The sequence below is a fragment of the Neovison vison genome, chromosome 14 (genome assembly GCF_020171115.1).
Source record: "Neovison vison isolate M4711 chromosome 14, ASM_NN_V1, whole genome shotgun sequence".
NCBI classification, from domain to species: Eukaryota; Metazoa; Chordata; class Mammalia; order Carnivora; family Mustelidae; genus Neogale; species Neogale vison.
Genome location: NC_058104.1, coordinates 9,456,212 through 9,473,108, shown reverse-complemented (window position 1 = coordinate 9,473,108; position 16,897 = coordinate 9,456,212). Strand labels below are relative to the sequence as shown.

The window sequence follows — 16,897 nt, the reverse complement described above, 5'->3', positions numbered from 1 at the left end:
GCCTTTTCTGCCCATGGGGCAGGTAGAGGTGCTGGGGCTGGAGCCAGGGCTCTGGCCCTGGAGGGATTTAGGACCCTGTTCTGGAGAAAGGCAGTTATAAATTCCAAGGAGAGGTGTGCCAAATGCTTCTTGAGTGATCCGGGAGCTCAGGCATCCAGCCAAGGGATATCTGAGGATATCTGAGGCCCGGGGCAGACAGTGAAAGGTCAAGAGACCCGACCTTTGGGCTAAGGCAGAGGCGCACGCTGGAGAGGACGAGAAGGAGGTGTCAGTCTGGAGAAACAAGAGTCATGTGGGGAGACGGAAGGGCCTGGGCAGGGAGAACACCAGAGAGCAGGCCGACGGATTTGCCCTGCGCGTAGGTGCCTGGCGGAGCCTCCCTGCGCCGTACCTGTCACCCACCCGTCCGGACCTGTTCTCTTAGTCAGTCCCGGTGCTGGGTACTCCTGCCCTGCAGCTCCGGGGTGGTGATGAGGCCCCCGTTATTCACAGCCCGAACCGACAGCTGGCTCCCTGAGGCGCACTCCGTGTTTCCCAGAGCACAGCTCACCACCCTAGAGGGCTGGACCCAGACCCAGACGGCCTCCGTGGGTCATGCCAGGGTCGGCGGCAGCTCGGGCCCCGCGGCTGGAGACCGCTCCCTCTTCCCGAGCCCTCCACCCTGCACAGGCCAGCCCTGCCAAAGATCGACGGTCTGGGAAAGCAGAAGGGCAATTGTCTCAAGTCCAAGGTCTTGCTCCTTCAGAAGGGACACCAGTGGAATGATAGAGAGACCAAGAGGAGAGCTTTGGGGTCTAGGAAATGTAGCGGGGAGGCCGTCTCATTCTGAGCTCCTGCTTTAGACCAGCGCTGACAGAACCCGTTAGGCTCTGGAGGTATCAAGAAGGCTGGACTCTTAGGACAGCCTCAGGGGACCCGGGTCCTCAAGTGTTTATCCTTTCAGGAAGTGGCCTGCCACGCACTCTGTGGCAGTGGCCGAGGTGGGAGGCAGCAGAGGATCCCGGATGGAAAGCCCCTGACTCGGAAACTCCCCGTTATCATTTCTGCGAAGCCCAGGGGACGGTAGGTAAGGGGAGGAGGTCCTGTTGTGTCTGGCACACTGAGCTGGCTTCCGGGCTGAATCAGGCCCACAGTCTGGGCAGCAGGTGGAAGACGAGGGGCTGCCGCTTCTAGTCTGGGGCAGAGGCTCCCCTGCCTGCCCTCTGTACGGTTTCCGGCTGGTGGATGTTAGCTCTGTGGCAGGACAGGGCAGGCAGGTGGGGGAAAAGGAAGTGTGTGTGTGTGTGGGGGGGTGGCGGTTGGGGGGATGGGCACCTGCCAGGTCTGTGTTAACTGTGGGGCCTCCCTAGGTCTGCTGGGCTTCTCCACAAACCCCGTTCCTGTCTGGGGAAGATAGCAGGAACAGTGGGAGAAAGAAAGAAAGTGGGAAGGCATTCATGATGGGGACAGGATCTTCTGCTATATCTGTCCCCACCATCTCCATCTCCTGATTTCCCACTTCCCCACACATCTCCCCTGCCGTTCTTCTGTGTATCAGCCCTTCACAGAGCCTCCCAAGGGAGCTTGGATCCTCCCTTTCCCCCAAAGCCTTCCCAGCCTCCTCCAGGCCACCCTAAGCTGTCTCTCCTGTGAACTTGAACGCTCTTAAGATCAGACCCACAGTCAAACACACCGCTCAGCCCTGGCTCATTCTTCAACTGTACCACCCGTGTTGATTTTGTTTTCCCTACTGGGTGGTGCACCATGTAGTTGCAGGAACTGTTTGGATCTACACTTTCCTCCTCTGGGCCTTAATACTGCCCCACGGGGGTGGTACTTGGGCCTGAGAGACAAGTACCTTGAAGTTAACATTGCCTTCTGAGAATTCAATTAGGAAGAAACACGGGTTAGGAGAGGATATTAGCCCTATGTAGAAATTACCTAGGAGACTGTCTGTCTGTAAATATCCCAAATTCAATTAAGGAGACCTGGGAAAATCTCAGGACAGATAAGATTGCAAATGATTTTAGGGACCTAACTGCATTGTCTTCTGCGTGGGTTGGCGGAGGGATGCCAACAGAGGGGAGACTTCCCCCTCATTATGAATGGGGCTTCCAGGGAGATCCAACTTGGGGCCCGGTCTCTAGGCTATGTGGGACAGTTGGTGCTCTGTCCCCAAAACCTCAGGGATCAGGCTGTGGGGTTGGGTTGTCCCGAGATGGCGTGGGTGCCTCCGGCTATAGTCCAGTCTTTGAAATCATCCCATGCCCAGGCCTTGTTCTGACCCCATCCTCGGCCATTCAATTCTGATGCTGCCGGGAGAGACGTGTCCAGGTGCCTGGGGTCCGTGTCTCTATCAGTGAATTAATACGTGGGCGTTTGGTTCCTAGCACTGGTCTTTATGCCCCTGTTGCTATTAGTTGGCCCCGAGCTGGCTTTGTCTATGGTGTGCACGCGTTAGCAGGGAACCAGAGGGGCCGTGATGGACGCCCCCAATAAAGTCACCCGTCTCTTTGCCCAACTGGCCGTGTCTTCCCTAGACAATTTTGCCCTTGCTGTTTGCCTTGGTCCCTTAGAGGAAGGGCCCAGGAAATGCCTTCTGTATGGCCCGCCCCTCTCATCTTCTCTCTGTCTTTCTCAAATGAATGAATGGAATCTTAAAAAAAAAAAAAAAAAAAAAGGAAGAAAGAAAACTATGCAGGGGTCACCCATTAATGAGCGCTAGAGCTGGGGTGAATTGTGGCTCTCATCATCCTGAATCCCTTTCTTGGAGGAAAGGAGGAACGACCCCAGAGGGGAGGCATAAAATCTCCTGTGGTAGGAGAGGGGCTTCTGGGTGGAGAGGTGGACAGGTCTCGGGGTGCTCCTGGAGGGCTCTGCTCCTTGCCGCCCCCCGCCCCCCGCACTTGCCCTTGAGGGGCAGATTCGGCAGCTGTGGTCCTCGACTGAGGGTTTAATGATAGGAAATGAGCTTCAGGGAAATTCCAGACTTGATTCTTTGATGAGGCTCAAGCTGGCACGGAGCCTGCCCGGGAACACCCTCCCAGCAAGCCTCCCCACCATGTGTTTACAACCCCCTCTCTCCCGCAACACGGGCGAGGATGCTCGGCTCCAGCCACATGCAGAAGCCCATATGTGAGGCGTGGTCCTGCTCTCTAACATCTGGACTCAGATTCTCCCCCAACAACCCCCGATCCAGCTTCCGCCTCCCCGGCCGACCCACTTGGTGATGTTGCTCAGACGCCCCAGCCTCTTTCCCTTCCTCTCCCGCTGCCTCCCTGAGCCCCTGGATGGTGACACAGGCGCTGTGTCTCCCTGAGCATGGACATGTGTGTCCTCAGGTCTCTGCAGGCTTCCTACCCCTCCTGATGTTCCTGGGTGTCCGGGGAACAAGGATCTGAGCAGAGGCCAACGCCAGTGGCCAGCTCTCCGTCACTCCCCCAGGGAGGTGCTGTCCTTGGGGCCTTCCAGGGAAGCCCACCCCGCTTCCTCCATTCCTTCTGGTTGATGCTTTTCTTTATCACTCTTCTACCGACTTCCCCCGTCCCCCCGTCCCACCCCTAAAAGATATCTCTGCCCTGAAGCACAGCCTTTACTCAGCTTCCAGACTCTTCCTGGCTGGAGAACCACAGAGGCCTGGGGGCAGAGAACAGGATTGGGGGGGTGAGGCAGGAGGTGAGGGGTCTAGCTCCCCCTGTCTGGGCCCTGCAGAGCTGCCCCTGGTGCGGAGACAGTGCCGGGGAGTGCTGAAACTCTGGAGTAGGCAGGGGCCTCCCTGAGTTCCAGCTCAGTTCCCAGCAGTAGGAAACCCCTAGAAACTGATCTGGGGTGGGGGCGGGGGGGTTCTGCCTCCCCTGAGCTTGGGGCCGGGAGCTTCCCACACGATCTCAGAGAGAGCAAGAGGGGTGGTGTTGGGGTGCGGGCTATGGAAAGAGTCCTGCCCATCTCTGTAGGGCCTGGCTGGCTCGAGTTTCCCTAGTCCCCTTCTCTGCCGTCAGGAGGTCCGTGTGGTTCTGCCAGGAAAAGCCTGGAAGCTGGAGTGATGCATCTCAGGGCAGAAATATCTTTTGGGGGTGGGACAGGGTGATGGGGAAGTCAGTAGGAAGAGTGATAGGGAAAAACATCAACCAAAAGGGTTAGATGAGCAGGGAGTGGCTTCCCTGGAAGGCCTTGTGGGCAGCGTCCCCCCAGGCCGGGGAGGGGGTGATTGAGAGCTGACCCCAGAGAAGCCACAGCTGGCCTTGGCCTCTACCCGGGCCGTTGCCCAGCTCTCGGCGATCTTGTCCGTGTTACATCATCTCCAACCTCAACTTCCCCATCTTTGAACCAGGGGTGATAGTAATAGCTGCCTCCTAGAACTTTGAGGGCACTAAATGAGGTCATACATGCAAAATGCAAAGCAGGTAGGAAGGGACCCAGCTCAGAGGAAACGCTCAAAAGGTAGTGTTCATTCCTTCATTCATTATTCAGGATCTGCTATATCCCAGTCACTGTACAATGGGCTTGGATAGAACAGCGCACAAAACAGGCAAAATGCCCTGTCCTTCTAGGGCTTGCATCCTTCCCAGGGTGGAAACTGGAGAGGAAACAAGCAGTCAATCACCAGGATAAGCGATGAAATGAAACAGTCCCGTAGAAGTTGGAAGCTGGAAGGACTGGGGGGGGGGGGCGGAAAGGACAGTAGAGTGGGGTTACTTTTCCCCCAGAATTTGGGTAACTTCACACTTATGTGTGCCCCCCTTCTAAGGAGGAGGGATAAACCTCTTTAGCCCCAGGGCCGGCCGGCTGCGGTGTCACCCGCTCCTCCCGCCACTGCGTCCCAAGTGAGGAACAGTGACTAGTTTCCAGCCCTGATTCGCTCCTTTGTTCTTTCACCCAACAAATATTTACCGAACACCGGATCGCGGAATGCTGCGTGTGAATCAGGACTTCTTGTCCTGGGGAGGAGAGGGCTGCGTGTGTGTAATCAAGGTGAGAAAGTGATCGGGGTCACTGGCAGGGACAAGCGGGTCTGTGTGTCCTGCGTGGCGTCCTACAGCCTCTGTGTCCCACCCCTGCCACTGGATTCGGGGGGGGGGGGCGCTGTTCCATCTTGCCTTGCTTTGGCTGTTTTCTGCCAAAACGGGGTAGGGACGGTCTGTCCCTACCTTAGTGTTAAGGGGAGATGGTTCTCTGTGTCTGAGGGGAAGAGACATTTTCTGAGTTGACCCTTGAGCAAAATCAAGGCCAGAGAGCCCCATTCCCCTGCCCTTAGCAGTGAGGAAGGATGCTGTGACATCTGTCCAGTCGTGTGCCCAGCCTGGGCCACGTGCCCATCTCCCCCCCCCCCCCCGCCCCTTAGAGTGAGGCCTCTGCTGCCCTTAGAGGGAGGCTGGCCTCACCCCAGCAGAACAGTGCAGGGGAGAGACGCCCCTGGCATCTGTGACCCTGGCATCCTGCTGCAGACCCCAAGGCCAGGGGGGAAAGGGGACAGCCCCGCGATCTCTGGGGCTGCTTTGTCAACGGCAGACTAGGAGAAACCCAGGTCTGAGGAAGGAGACTCAGCCGCATGGTTAGGAACCCCAGGCCGTGTGTGTGTGTCTGACCACAGAGGCAGACGCTCCGCCTTGGGGTCTGGAGCTGGGAACAGGCCGTTCTCCCCACAGTCACCGCTCACATGGACTGCGGCTGTGTCTCCTGCGCCCGGCCCCCTCAGCTGCTGAGTCACGCTCCCCGGGGTTCAGAGAGGCGCCGGTCCAAAGCCCGGGCTGAGTCATTCGATGATGAATTGTGGAATTCTTATTCAGGCTGTCACCGCAGCAGTGGTGGGCCCTGACCGCCACCCCCTACTTCCCCACCAAGCCACTCAAAACATTCTCGGTTCTCTTTAATTCCCCATCTTGCCTCCACCCCCAGCCCGGCGCCCCGTCCCCACCCCCGCCGGTCAGCTCTAGACGGTGGGATGCTCAGAAGCATCTCTGAGTTTCCCTTCCTGTGTCTAGATTCCAGACCTATTATAGGGACAAGGGCCTGGTCTGTGAGCTTAGGAAAGAACCTCTCATCTCCTTCCATTCAGCTGTCATTGACGGATGCAGGAAGAGGGACACGGGCTTGGGAGTCAGAGCTGGTTGGAGTCAGAATCCCAACCGAGCAAGCGTCCCTACCTTCGGGGTCCCTGTCCAATCACATTAATGATGCCTACTTTGTAGGAGTTGGGGCTTCTGGAAGCCAATGGGGAGAAAGCACAGGTAGACGGGCGCTCCGTAACTGCTATTCTGTCTTCCATGGGGAGGCCTGAGGTTGTGCGGGTGAAGTGCCTTCCCCTCCTGGCTCTGCACAGCTGGTGACAAGGCGGCAGGAGTTCCTCGAGGGGCTCCGGAGACACGGTCAGAGGGGCTGGCTTGGCCGGTAGGCAGACATCCCTAGAGCCCTGATGCCTCCCAGCCCTGCAGGGCCCACCGTGCGTGCTAGAAGGTGCCCAGAGCTGCCTGTTTGGTTCCTCCAAACCAGAAAACAAGCAAAGACCAGTGGTAGGCGGGCACAGCCACCCTGACCTGGGCCCCTCGCCCGCCTCCCCCCACCCCACCCCTTCATGCAATCGTACCCCACCTGTGTGTGCCCACATGGCCAGGTCACCTGCTGGCTCCCTCCAGGGGTCAGCCTGGAAGATCTGTCCATGTCTCTGTCCAGAGGGCCCCCTCCCTCTATAGGCGGAAGTGGCGGGGAGTAGGAGGGGACCACACACGGTGACTGTGGCAGTCACCCTGCTCCTGCAGTGTCCCCCAAGGACTGTGTGTTGGCATCTCTGGAGCTATAGCAGGACAATCATGACATACGGGGCCTTTCGTCATCCGGGTTCTGGTGCTGACTGTTCCCCATGGCCATGAATCCATCTGAGAGAAGGTTCATGTTTTTTTTTTTTCAAAAGAATTTATTAAGAAACAGAATAAAGATAGGAAGTACACAAAGGAATGAAAGCATCCCACGAAGACTCTTCAGCCCATGGCAACTAAGACAAATCTGCTGGGCTGACGCCATGGGTACTGAGGTCCCAATTCTGTTTTCAAACCCATCTCTCTTGGCTGCTAAGCCAACCAGTTCAGACTCTCTGGAGACAAGTCAGGTTGCTTCCCAAATCTCCCCAAAGCTCCTTCCTAATCGTCTCTTTATATACAGGCCCTTCTCTACCTGGTCCCGAAGGCTCCTCACCTCGGGCTTCAGGCGAGGTCCTGCCTTGACCGCACCGTACCTACCCCACTCTCCTACCGAAGGCCATCCGTGGTCCCTGGAGAACCTATTTTTGCTCCTGTCCTGATCCATTTCATTAAACAATAGTCACGAACCAGCTGGGCAGGCCGGTTCTGCTATCTTCAGTCAAGCTACCTGTGTCCCTAAGCCTGCGTTTGAATTTGGTCCTTCTCTGCTAGGGGCATCTTCCCAGGTAGGTCTCGGCCGCTCTCTGCCCCAATGGGCCCAAAATTGCTGTCCACGCCACAGCAGACCTCTGTGCCCTGTCCAATCTCCCGCTTCATTTGCAGGAGAGCTGTAGCCATCAGCTACCCTGCCACGGACAGATGGTTGAACACCTCACTCTTGGCACCCACCTATCGGATCCTGCCCAGCCCAGATCACCAACCTCACCGATTTCCTCGGAAGATTTCTGACTTCCTTCTCAGACCTCTACCTCTATCTCTGTAGCTTGTGTTAGAATGACATGGATTTATAGGTACAGTAATAACAAGGTTACAAGGACAGGAGAGCTAGTCCCTCCCAAATTATATTTCCTCTAAATTATCCAAAGATCGGGCCATGCTTGCCGTTTTGAACTTTTCCTCAGTGTCTATGGTTATCAGTCCTTCCTTGGCACAGGCTGGGTCTCAGCTGGCTTTTAGGAACAGGACTGAGTCTTAGCAAGCTGGCCATTGGTCCCTTCTGCTCCTACAGTTACTGCTGTGTCTTACACATATGGCCTCTGCAAATAATTGCTACAAAGCAAAACAAAACACCTCCTCCAAAGGAGAAACAGGAAACAGCTCTACACGGACCTTCTTGAGCTTTGACCTCTACGAGTCCATGTTAGGTCAGGACAGATCGGTTGAGCCTGGGCCTAACCCGTACCTCGGCCTTGAACTTCATGGTGCACAAAGCACTTCCCCGTGCTCCTCCCCCAGGACTCACGAACAACCCTGTGAGGTGGGCATGAGGCCTGTTGTGGTCCGCATTTCACTGAGGTCCTAACCGACGTTCAGGGGAGTTAGGAAGCTAGCCAAGATCACACAGCTATTTCATGGAGGAGCCCAGGTCTCTGCAACCTCATTCCCTTCCTTTATTAGACACAAAAACTATGGAAGAGGTTTTCTACTCCCTCTCTCTCTACCTGAACGGCCTGCTTTTTTCACCAGTATAAGCACAACCTGGAAAGTTCCAAACACGAAATGGAATGATTGATCAAGTTTAACGGTCATAGTCGAATGCGGGGGCTGTGTGCGTGCGTTGGGGGTGTGTGTGTATCTTTCAGGATGTTCCTGATTTCTTAACATCTGTAGTTTAACCAAGAACTTCCTCGTGGTGCCAAGTGGGATCCCTAGGTGACGGTTAAGGTGCTGGGGATTTTACCCCCCAAATTACGCACAATGCTGAACTTTCCTTCCGTTTCACCTTTTGACAGTGTTCTGTGCCTTGCTACCTCTGCCCTTTAGTGAAGAAAAGTTAGTACTTCCGTCAGTCTTCCAGTGCCAGGCCTTCCAGGATTCCTACAGCTTCCTGGAAAGTCACATGGTCCTTGCAGCCCTGACGCATCTGTGGGATTCTCTCAGGTGACGTTCCCATGGTTCCCATGCCACTCTGCAAAAACAGTTTTTCTAACCTGAAGGTATACGATCTCCCAGAGCCTATGACTCACCGGGTCCCCCTTCACAGACAAGCAAGACACCCCTGTCTCATCTCTTTTGTGACCCAGCTGGGCCACCCCCTGGGAGGCAGATGGTGGCCTGTGTCCACAGTGTCCCCTACCAGAGATTTCCCACAAGCCAAAGTTTTGGACAACTGGGTTGGCCCGGGCTTAGACATCTGAGGTGGGAAACCTCTGGAAAGAGTCTTCCCACTCTCCTGTGCTTCTTCTAGCTATTAATTCATTTCGCAGACGTTCAATGAGCACCTGCTATGAGCCATTACTATGCTCTCTGCAAAAAGAACGGCAAAGAGGAGACACTGTCCCCGCCCCATCCCCACACAACAACCCGATTACTAGTTGGTCCCCTAGAAACACCACTCGCTCTGAATTAGTGGGCGAACGCAACAGCACCTTCCCTTGCCTTGTGCATACCCCACAATGATCTGATCCCGCCGGAAGACTCCCCGACCTCTGCATACCTCCCCCGGGCAGGTTCCTCGGTCAGTCACCAAACAGGTCTCTGCTCCGGTGGCCCTTCCTCCCTGCTGGGGCTCCGGCCAGCTGGGAATTCTCCTCCCGACTCCCGCCTCTCCGCCTCTCCCTTCTACCTTCCACGGGTCAGTCTCGTTTGCGCTGATACATTCCTTTGCAAACCCAGTAGCTCTTCTCCAATATCATCTATAGAGGTTATGCTTTCGAAGTAAATATTCAAGCCTATGTGTTATCTGATGGTCAGTTATAACTGAAATAGAAATGGGCATATATGGGTAGCAGTACGGAAGGACCAGAACCCAGTGTCCCAAATCACTATTTACAAATGTTGAACCTATTTCCACTCAATAACTGTTCAGATGTACTTTTACCTTGTTCCTGCCATTATGTGATCATAATTCCAAATTCTCTCTCTCTCTCCCTACTTGGCTATAATTGCATCACACAGCACCACGTTCTTCAAAATAGTTTTCATAGTTGTTATATGTGAAGGCAACAGCTCACGGTCCTAACAGACCACAGTCTACTTGGCTGTCCCCCACAGCCGAGCGGTTTCCAGCCAATGACTTGACATAGAAGTGGCCACAAATATCTCTGTGCAAATACTTTCTTTCTTTTGAATTATTTTCCCAGAACGTATTCCCCAAAGTGAGATAACTTAGTCTTATCATCATTTCTTTCTACCTTGGTCGAGGATTACCAAACGGCTCTCCAAAACGCGTCTCTCCATGGCGCCGGGAGTCTGTCACTCCACGACATAATTTCTCAGTGTATTTTTGGCGAATGCGAGGGGTTGACTTTATTTGCCGGCTTCCTGGCGCTGGCCTGCGTGCGTTTCCTCCTGGGTGCCGCGCCAGCCCGTTTGGTCTTTGGAACCAAGTACATCTCTCGGTCACTGTTTCTACTGGAGGCTCAGCTCTTACTCAGCCCAATTCTACATAGTTTCCTCCTCTTAACTGGCCTCCTTTCATTTTTCATTACTCTTTGCCGTGCAAACGTTTGAAATTTTTATGTAATTGAATCTGTCTGCTTGAACTTGACGATTTCCCGTATCCCCTCAATGAACAAGCAATGACCTCCCCAGAAAAGGGGTTTCTTTCCCCCACTCTGAATGCCCTGCCCTTTCCCTCTGGACTTGCCCAAAATCCCTCTTGTTCTCATGAACATTCCATCATCCACGATCCCTACATTAAATTCCCTTTGCTAATCTCGTGACAGCTCCTGGCTTGACACGACCACCTTGGTTCTGGCGCTGCCCTGTGCCATGCAGAATCCTCCCCTGTGGATTTCATTCTTCCTCCCGGCCCGGCCCTACTATTGACTTCTCAGGTTTTCCAGCTGCTTTTTTGGCCCCACAGTCCCACACCTGGCCTCCAGGGTTCGGGGGAGGCTGTTCTCCTCAGCAATAATGGCACATCTGAGGGGCCATCCCTTCCCCTCAAGTTCAGCCAGACGAAGGCCAGATTTTTTTCTGTACTGAGCTGGGGGCCACTCTGACCCAAGGATCTCTACTTCCTGGCTGCAGCTGTGTCAAAATCCCTGGCCTCTTGTGATCTGGCCCGTCCCCCTGTTGTAGTCTCAGGGGAAGCTGGGTTCTCAGCTGTCTTCCAGAATCTGGCACATGCCTGACATCCTCTGAGCCTTTCTTGGCTCGGAGGCATCCTTCTGCCAGCGCACCCCCCTCAAACCCCCCCAACACACACAGACTTTCCCCGGGCCATTCCATGAGGAATGGTCTCGAAGAATGCAAATCAGCACAAGCTTACAAATTTCAGAAACCTGTGGTGCAGGCAGACAGGCCCCCACAAAAAGCAGGAGGCACAGCTAGCTCCTGGTGCACCCCCCCTCCAGGCCCCTGGCGCACCCCCCCCACCCCTGTTTCTGAGAGTCGTGGTCACACCACTGCCTTTGGTCCCATCCCTGCACACCCGAAGACGGATTAGCAGTTTGGCACATCACACAGAAAGGTTGCTAGCCCCTGCCTTCCGGAAAAATGCCCTCCGCCACCACATCCCAGGCAGCCTCGCCTCCCTCACCCCTCCCCACAGTCCTCCCCCCACCCCTCCCCCACCCCAGGCCCTCCCCAGTCCTAGCCCTTTAACTATCAGGAGGGCGGACCCGAAAGACGTGGATGGTCCCATTACTGAGGGACACAACCAGGTGCCTGCCATCCACCATGGTGGTCACCCTGGGCTTTTCCAGGCCGTGATAGGCCGTCAGGAAGTCACCGAGCAGTGACCCCTTCGGATCCAGGATCACCACTTTGTTGACCTCGCGAAGGGTCAGAAAGATGTAGCCCTTCTTATCCACGGACACAGAGCCTGGCTGGCAGCCGTGCAGGCCTGGCCCCCGGTACTCCCCGATCACCTGACCCAGCCCGTCACAGACCACCACGCTGTTCTGCTGCCAGTCGGACCCCACAAAATTGCCCTGGGGGCTGGTGGTCAGGAACACCAGAGCCCGCAGGCCCCTGTTGGCCTTGCCCCCCGGGATAAACCGGGTGGCCAGGCTGCCTTCCATGTTGTACACCTCCACGTGGCCCGACACGCTGACGGCCACCCGGTCCCCGCTCGGCATCGCGGCCACAGCGTGGCTGGCCTGGGAGAGGCTCAAGGCCCGGCGCCACTGCACCTCGCCGTCGGGGCTGATGAGGTAGAGCCGTGCGCCGGCCGAGAAGGCCACTGCCCCCTGCAGGGCGGCCACGCTGCACGGGGAGCAGCCCTCGGGGACGGGCACTGCGCCCCTGTAGTCACCACTGAGGGAGAAGCGCTTCAGTGCCCTGTTCTGCTCATCGGCCACCAGGATCTCCCGGGGACCGAAGGGACAGAGCCCTGTGATCCGAGGAGACCGCTTGTCTCCAGGCATGCGCGTGGGGAAGCTGCAGGAAAAAATGGGCCTGGGGAGGAGGCCGGAGCCCTCCAGGTTTAGCCCAGGTGCTGGGCTGGGCTCCCGGGAAATGGACTTGAGCCTGCCTTTGAACTTCCTCTTCTTGTTGGATCTGCTGCCCCTTGGGGTCTGGGCTCCTTCGTCTTCTAGGGGTGTCTGGGCTCTGCCCTCTTTTGGGGTGTGGGCTCCATCTTCCTGGGGCGTCTTGGATCTCTCCTCCTTCGGGGTCTGGGATCCCTCTTCTTGGGGCGTCTGGGCTCTGTTCTCCTTTGGGGTGTTAGCGCCATCCCTGCTCTGGGGCTGGATTCCACCTTGTTTCTCCGACATGGCTCCCCCCTCTCTCTGGCTCTGAACTTCATCCCCTCCCTGGCCTCCAGCTTCGTCTTTCCCACTGTCCTTCTGGGGCTGCTGCTCCTCAAAGCAGAGCCGTAGCAGGTGGCAGTTCTTGTCCAGGAGCCCAGGATGGAGCTCCAGCCGGGGCAGCAGGCCGGGGGCCGGCGCAGGCATCCAGGGGCAGCCCTGCAGCTGCCGGAGCCTCTGGGCAATCGCCCCTTCCAGCGAGAGGATCTCAGCCTCGCGGCCCAGGCTGAGCACCCGCCGGGCGAAGGCGGCCGCGGCCCTGGCCACCTGCTCCCGGCCCTCCAGCTCCCCCAGTCTCTCCCGAGCGGCCTCCTCCGCAGCCTCCACGTGGGCCCGTAGCTGCCCCAGCACCTCTTGCTTCTGGGCCAGGAGGGCCCGGAGCACCCCCTCGGCCACCTCCTCCACCTGGGTCCCCACCCTCGCCGCCTGCTCCCGCAGCCGGGCCAAGGCTTCCTTTTCCACCATCCGGGCGGACTCGAGCTCCGCCAGGTTGTTGTCCACACCCGCCAGCAGCTCCTCCAGGCCGGGCCTCCGGGCGCGCACGGCCTCGGCCAGGGGTAGGCAGGGGTGGTCCAGGTGGGGGTCCAGGCGGCACTCGCGGCACAGCAGCTGGGAGCAGGGCTGGCACAGGAAGCGCAGGGCTTCCCCAGGATGCTGGGGGCACTGGGCCGCCTGGCGCTCCCGGGCCTCCTCGTCGTACCAGCCTGCCCTGTAGCCCACCAGGTCCACCACCCGGTGGGTGTGGGTCTGCCGGGTGCAACGGTGGCCGTCGGCACACGCCTGGCATAGGTCGTCCGCACAGTCCAAGCACCGGGCCGTGGCCGGCCCCCCGGTGCCGGCCCCCCCCATCAGGGGACACAGCGCACAGGCGGGCTTCCCCGCGCGCAGGTCTCCGCCAGCTCGGGCCCTCACCAGATCCAAGAGCCCGTTGACGAAGAAGTTGGTCTTGAAGGCGGCCACACCCGCAGGCGGCACGGGCACCGTCTCGCGGCACTCAGGGCAGCGCAGGTGGCCGCCATCGGCCAGCTGGGCCAGGCAGTCCTGGCAGTAGGTGTGCAGGCAGGGCAACGTCTTGGGGGCGCGAAGCTGCTCCAGGCATATTTTACAGGCTAGGAAATCGCTGCTCAGGGCTTCCAGGAGGGAGGGTGAGGATCCCTGGGAAACCATGCTGCAAGCGAGGGCTCAGGGTCAGAGGGCAGAGGGTGCCTCCACGGTCCCTCCAGCCTACTGTTCTGCCTCCCCCGCCAACATCCTCAAACTCTGCCAGGTCTGGGAGTCTCACCTGAATGGCCAGGAAATCTTCTTCTGGTCTCCCAGGGCGTGTGGCCACTTGCTTTTGAGCTATGCAGTCGGAGGTACGCAAGAGGAACCACCTGCTTGCCTGGTGCCTAGGGCCGTGAGAAATGAGACCAGGAAGCCTAGCCTGGGGGGACGACAGGGTAATGCTCAGCACTGGGCGGACAGGCCTGGAGCAAGTGTGGCCCAACCCCCCCCCCCACCCCGTGTACAGAATGCTGAGGTCTGGGGATGGGGGGTCAGGCAGAGGAGGGACACAGGGAGGGTCCTGGTGGGCAGAGTCACCTTGACTCCTGGCAGCTGGGGCAGGATAAGGGGCCCCGGTTCCTGCAGCCCCACACACCGGTCTTCTAGACCCAGGGAGCAGCATCAGGGGCTGTGGGGGCCCCACTTCCTGCCGGACTAACTTGGTAGGGGTTCTGGAGCATAAGGAAGGAAGGCTGTGGGGAGGGGGCTGCTCTGCTCTCCTTCCAGCTGTTAGACCTCGGGCTCTCCAGGGCCAGAGTCTCATCTCCTAGAGGCCTTGCTGCCTGTCTGCTTTCCTAGAAGCCTCTGAGGTGTGGGTGCATCTGTGACCCCCCCTGCCCAGATGCCAGCACAGTGGCGAAATCCTCCAGGAAGGGACTGCCGGTGGTGGGGGAGGGGTCACCCCCAAACTTCTGGGGGTGAGGGCCTGGAGGACAGGCCACAGAGAGGGGGTCTTTCCAATATGGGTGTCAGGCCTCTGGTCCCAGAGTGGGGAGCTGGTGGGGTGCTCCCGCCCACCCACTCCTCTCCTCACGCCTTCCGGGTCCCTCCCCTCCCCCCTCCTCTTCCTCCCGTTCCCTTCCCCCTACTCCCTCCAGCTCAGCTCCTCCTTCAGGTGCCCTCCCCGGCCCTCCTTACCAAGCCTGAGCTGACCTTGGCCTCCAGGATGGGGAGTGGGGGTACCCCCGAGGCCTGGACGCTGCTGCGGCTGGGTGCCTGAGAGAGAAACAAAACTGAAACTAATGGTACTTCAGCAACTTCCGTCCCCAGCCCGGGACACCGACGAGCACAGCCTCAGGCCCCGCCTTCTTCCCTACCCCAGCCTGGACCTCTTCCTCGGGAGGGGGGCCTCCACTCCTGGCCGCGGGACCCCTCCTGCAGGCCCCGGGGCTCCACGGGCCTCCTCAGGTTGGTCTGTCCGATCTAGCACCGGGATCTGCTCAGCCAGCTAAGTGTGTTTTTCACACACACGCAGAGGAACAGCCTGAGGACACGTCCTCTTAGGGGAGAAATTAGTGATCCTCTGTGATCCAGAGTCCTGGGGCCAGGTCTCCCGTGAGGCAGCATAGCTACAAAACCAGTTCTCCGCGGGGCCCCTCAGACCTTTGCTGAGCTAGGGGAGAGGCACGGGAACCAGATAAGGAGTTTTGGAACTCGCTTAGGGAAGGCTTCCTGGAGGAGGCATCACTTGAGATGAGTTTGAGGGGCACACAGGGGTTTGGGAGGAAGAACACAGGGAAAAACGTTCCGGGAATGGGGAACAGCAAGACCGTGGGTGCAGAGGAATGAAATACCCCAACTCTTCCCAGTGGCTTCAAAATTTTGGATGGTTTTTGGGAAGGGGACATGGGAGTGGTGGAGATGCCGTTATAGAGGGAGGCAGTGGCCAGGTGGTAGGGGACCTTACGGTCTCCGTGAAGGAGTCTGAGTTTTCCCCGGTATCTCATGAAAAATTTGAAGCAAAGAAAAAGTGAACGGAATTGCCACAAATACTCATATCTCTACCACTTTGATTCCACAGTTAAGACCGGATAGCGGGTTTATTAGCTATCTGTCCGTGTAGGCACCCCTCTGCTCACAGGGACCCAAGGAGGGCTCCTTGTGGTAACAAGATCCAGAGAAAAAGTTGGGGGGTCTGAGCCGACACCATGGCCACGGGTCAGAGAGGAGGGTGGAGGGTGGATTTTTATCTGGGGGCTATGCAGGAAGACCTCGAAGCCACGGCTCTGGCAGGCTTTGTAGGTCTGGAGGGTGAGGCTGACGACACCCAGGCTTGCAAACTTTCTGGCCTCTGCTGCGGTTCTGATGAAGGCACTCAACAGTGCCCAAAGCCAGAAGAACAGGGCTGAGATGGCCCTGTGGGGACGAGACACTTAAGGGCCAGTGGGGGAGGGGCTAGGGGTGTGTGTAGAAGGCTGAGCAGTAGTGGTGAGAGAAGTAGGGGGAGATCCGAGAGAGAGAGCGATCCCAGGAGCCGCTGCCTTCCAGAAGGTGGAGGTGGTCAGTGCTGTCGAATGCCACAGACCAGACAGGCCAGCCAACAGAAGGACATATGGGTGCAGGTGTGTCCCCAAACGTGTGCACACACCTGCACATACCTATGACCCCGTGTGTGCTTCTTTGTGCACACTCACGAGCGATTCACCACATGTGTGCTGTGGCCAGACAGCATGCGGTGGGCTGTGGAACAGACGGGAAATAAACAGGATGCGTTCCCCGCCCAAGAGGAGTTTTCAGTCAAACGGGAGGTGAGAGGGTTACGGGTGGCAATAGGAGGCAGCAAGGCAATGCCAAAATAATCATCACGGTGGCTTCTTTTTGTTGGGCGTTTACCACGAGCTTGGCATGGGGGCGTCAAAAACACAGCCTGGTTTAATCCTCACGGGAACCGCTGACATAGGTGCGGTTATCGCCTCCGCTTTACAGATGAGGAAGCGGAGTTACAGAGAGAATAAGTCCATCTGCCCCAGGTCACGGCAAGTGCTAGGCCAGCACGAGAGAGGGAGAGTGTGATTTCTCCCGGAAGGGTGGTGGCGGTGTGGCAATCCGGAGGGCTTCATGGAAGAGGCAGCATTAACATGGCCATCCTACCCTGCCTCCCCAAACGCTGAACAGTTGTTGAACAATGTACGCCCAATAAGACGGTTTCTTCCCCCAGAGAACAGACTCCTAAGCTAAGGGTTAACTCACCTCCAGCCCAAGTGATAAATGTTAACCACAGAGACACGTGGGAGTGGGGTGTGCAGGCTCTACCCAGACGCTCGT

General features: G+C 57.6%; 1 protein-coding gene across 4 annotated transcripts; it reads right to left on the bottom strand.

Moving 5' to 3' along the window:
• Nucleotides 1-11,426: 11,426 nt before the first annotated feature.
• TRIM56 (tripartite motif containing 56) lies at nucleotides 11,427-14,905 on the bottom strand. 4 transcript variants are annotated; one of them, XM_044233877.1, is made up of 3 exons: nucleotides 14,771-14,905; nucleotides 13,872-14,012; nucleotides 11,427-13,757 (listed from the first exon to the last, which is right to left on the bottom strand). In XM_044233877.1, exon 3 carries the CDS (start codon nucleotides 13,754-13,756, stop codon nucleotides 11,441-11,443), a length of 2,316 nt encoding a protein of 771 aa, XP_044089812.1. In that variant the 5' UTR covers nucleotide 13,757; nucleotides 13,872-14,012; nucleotides 14,771-14,905; the 3' UTR covers nucleotides 11,427-11,440. The 4 variants fall into 4 exon arrangements, with proteins under 4 accessions (XP_044089812.1, XP_044089814.1, XP_044089813.1 ...); XM_044233879.1 differs by having other exon boundaries at nucleotides 13,872-13,977; XM_044233878.1 differs by having other exon boundaries at nucleotides 14,786-14,905.
• Between the last annotated feature and the right edge of the window lie 1,992 nt (nucleotides 14,906-16,897).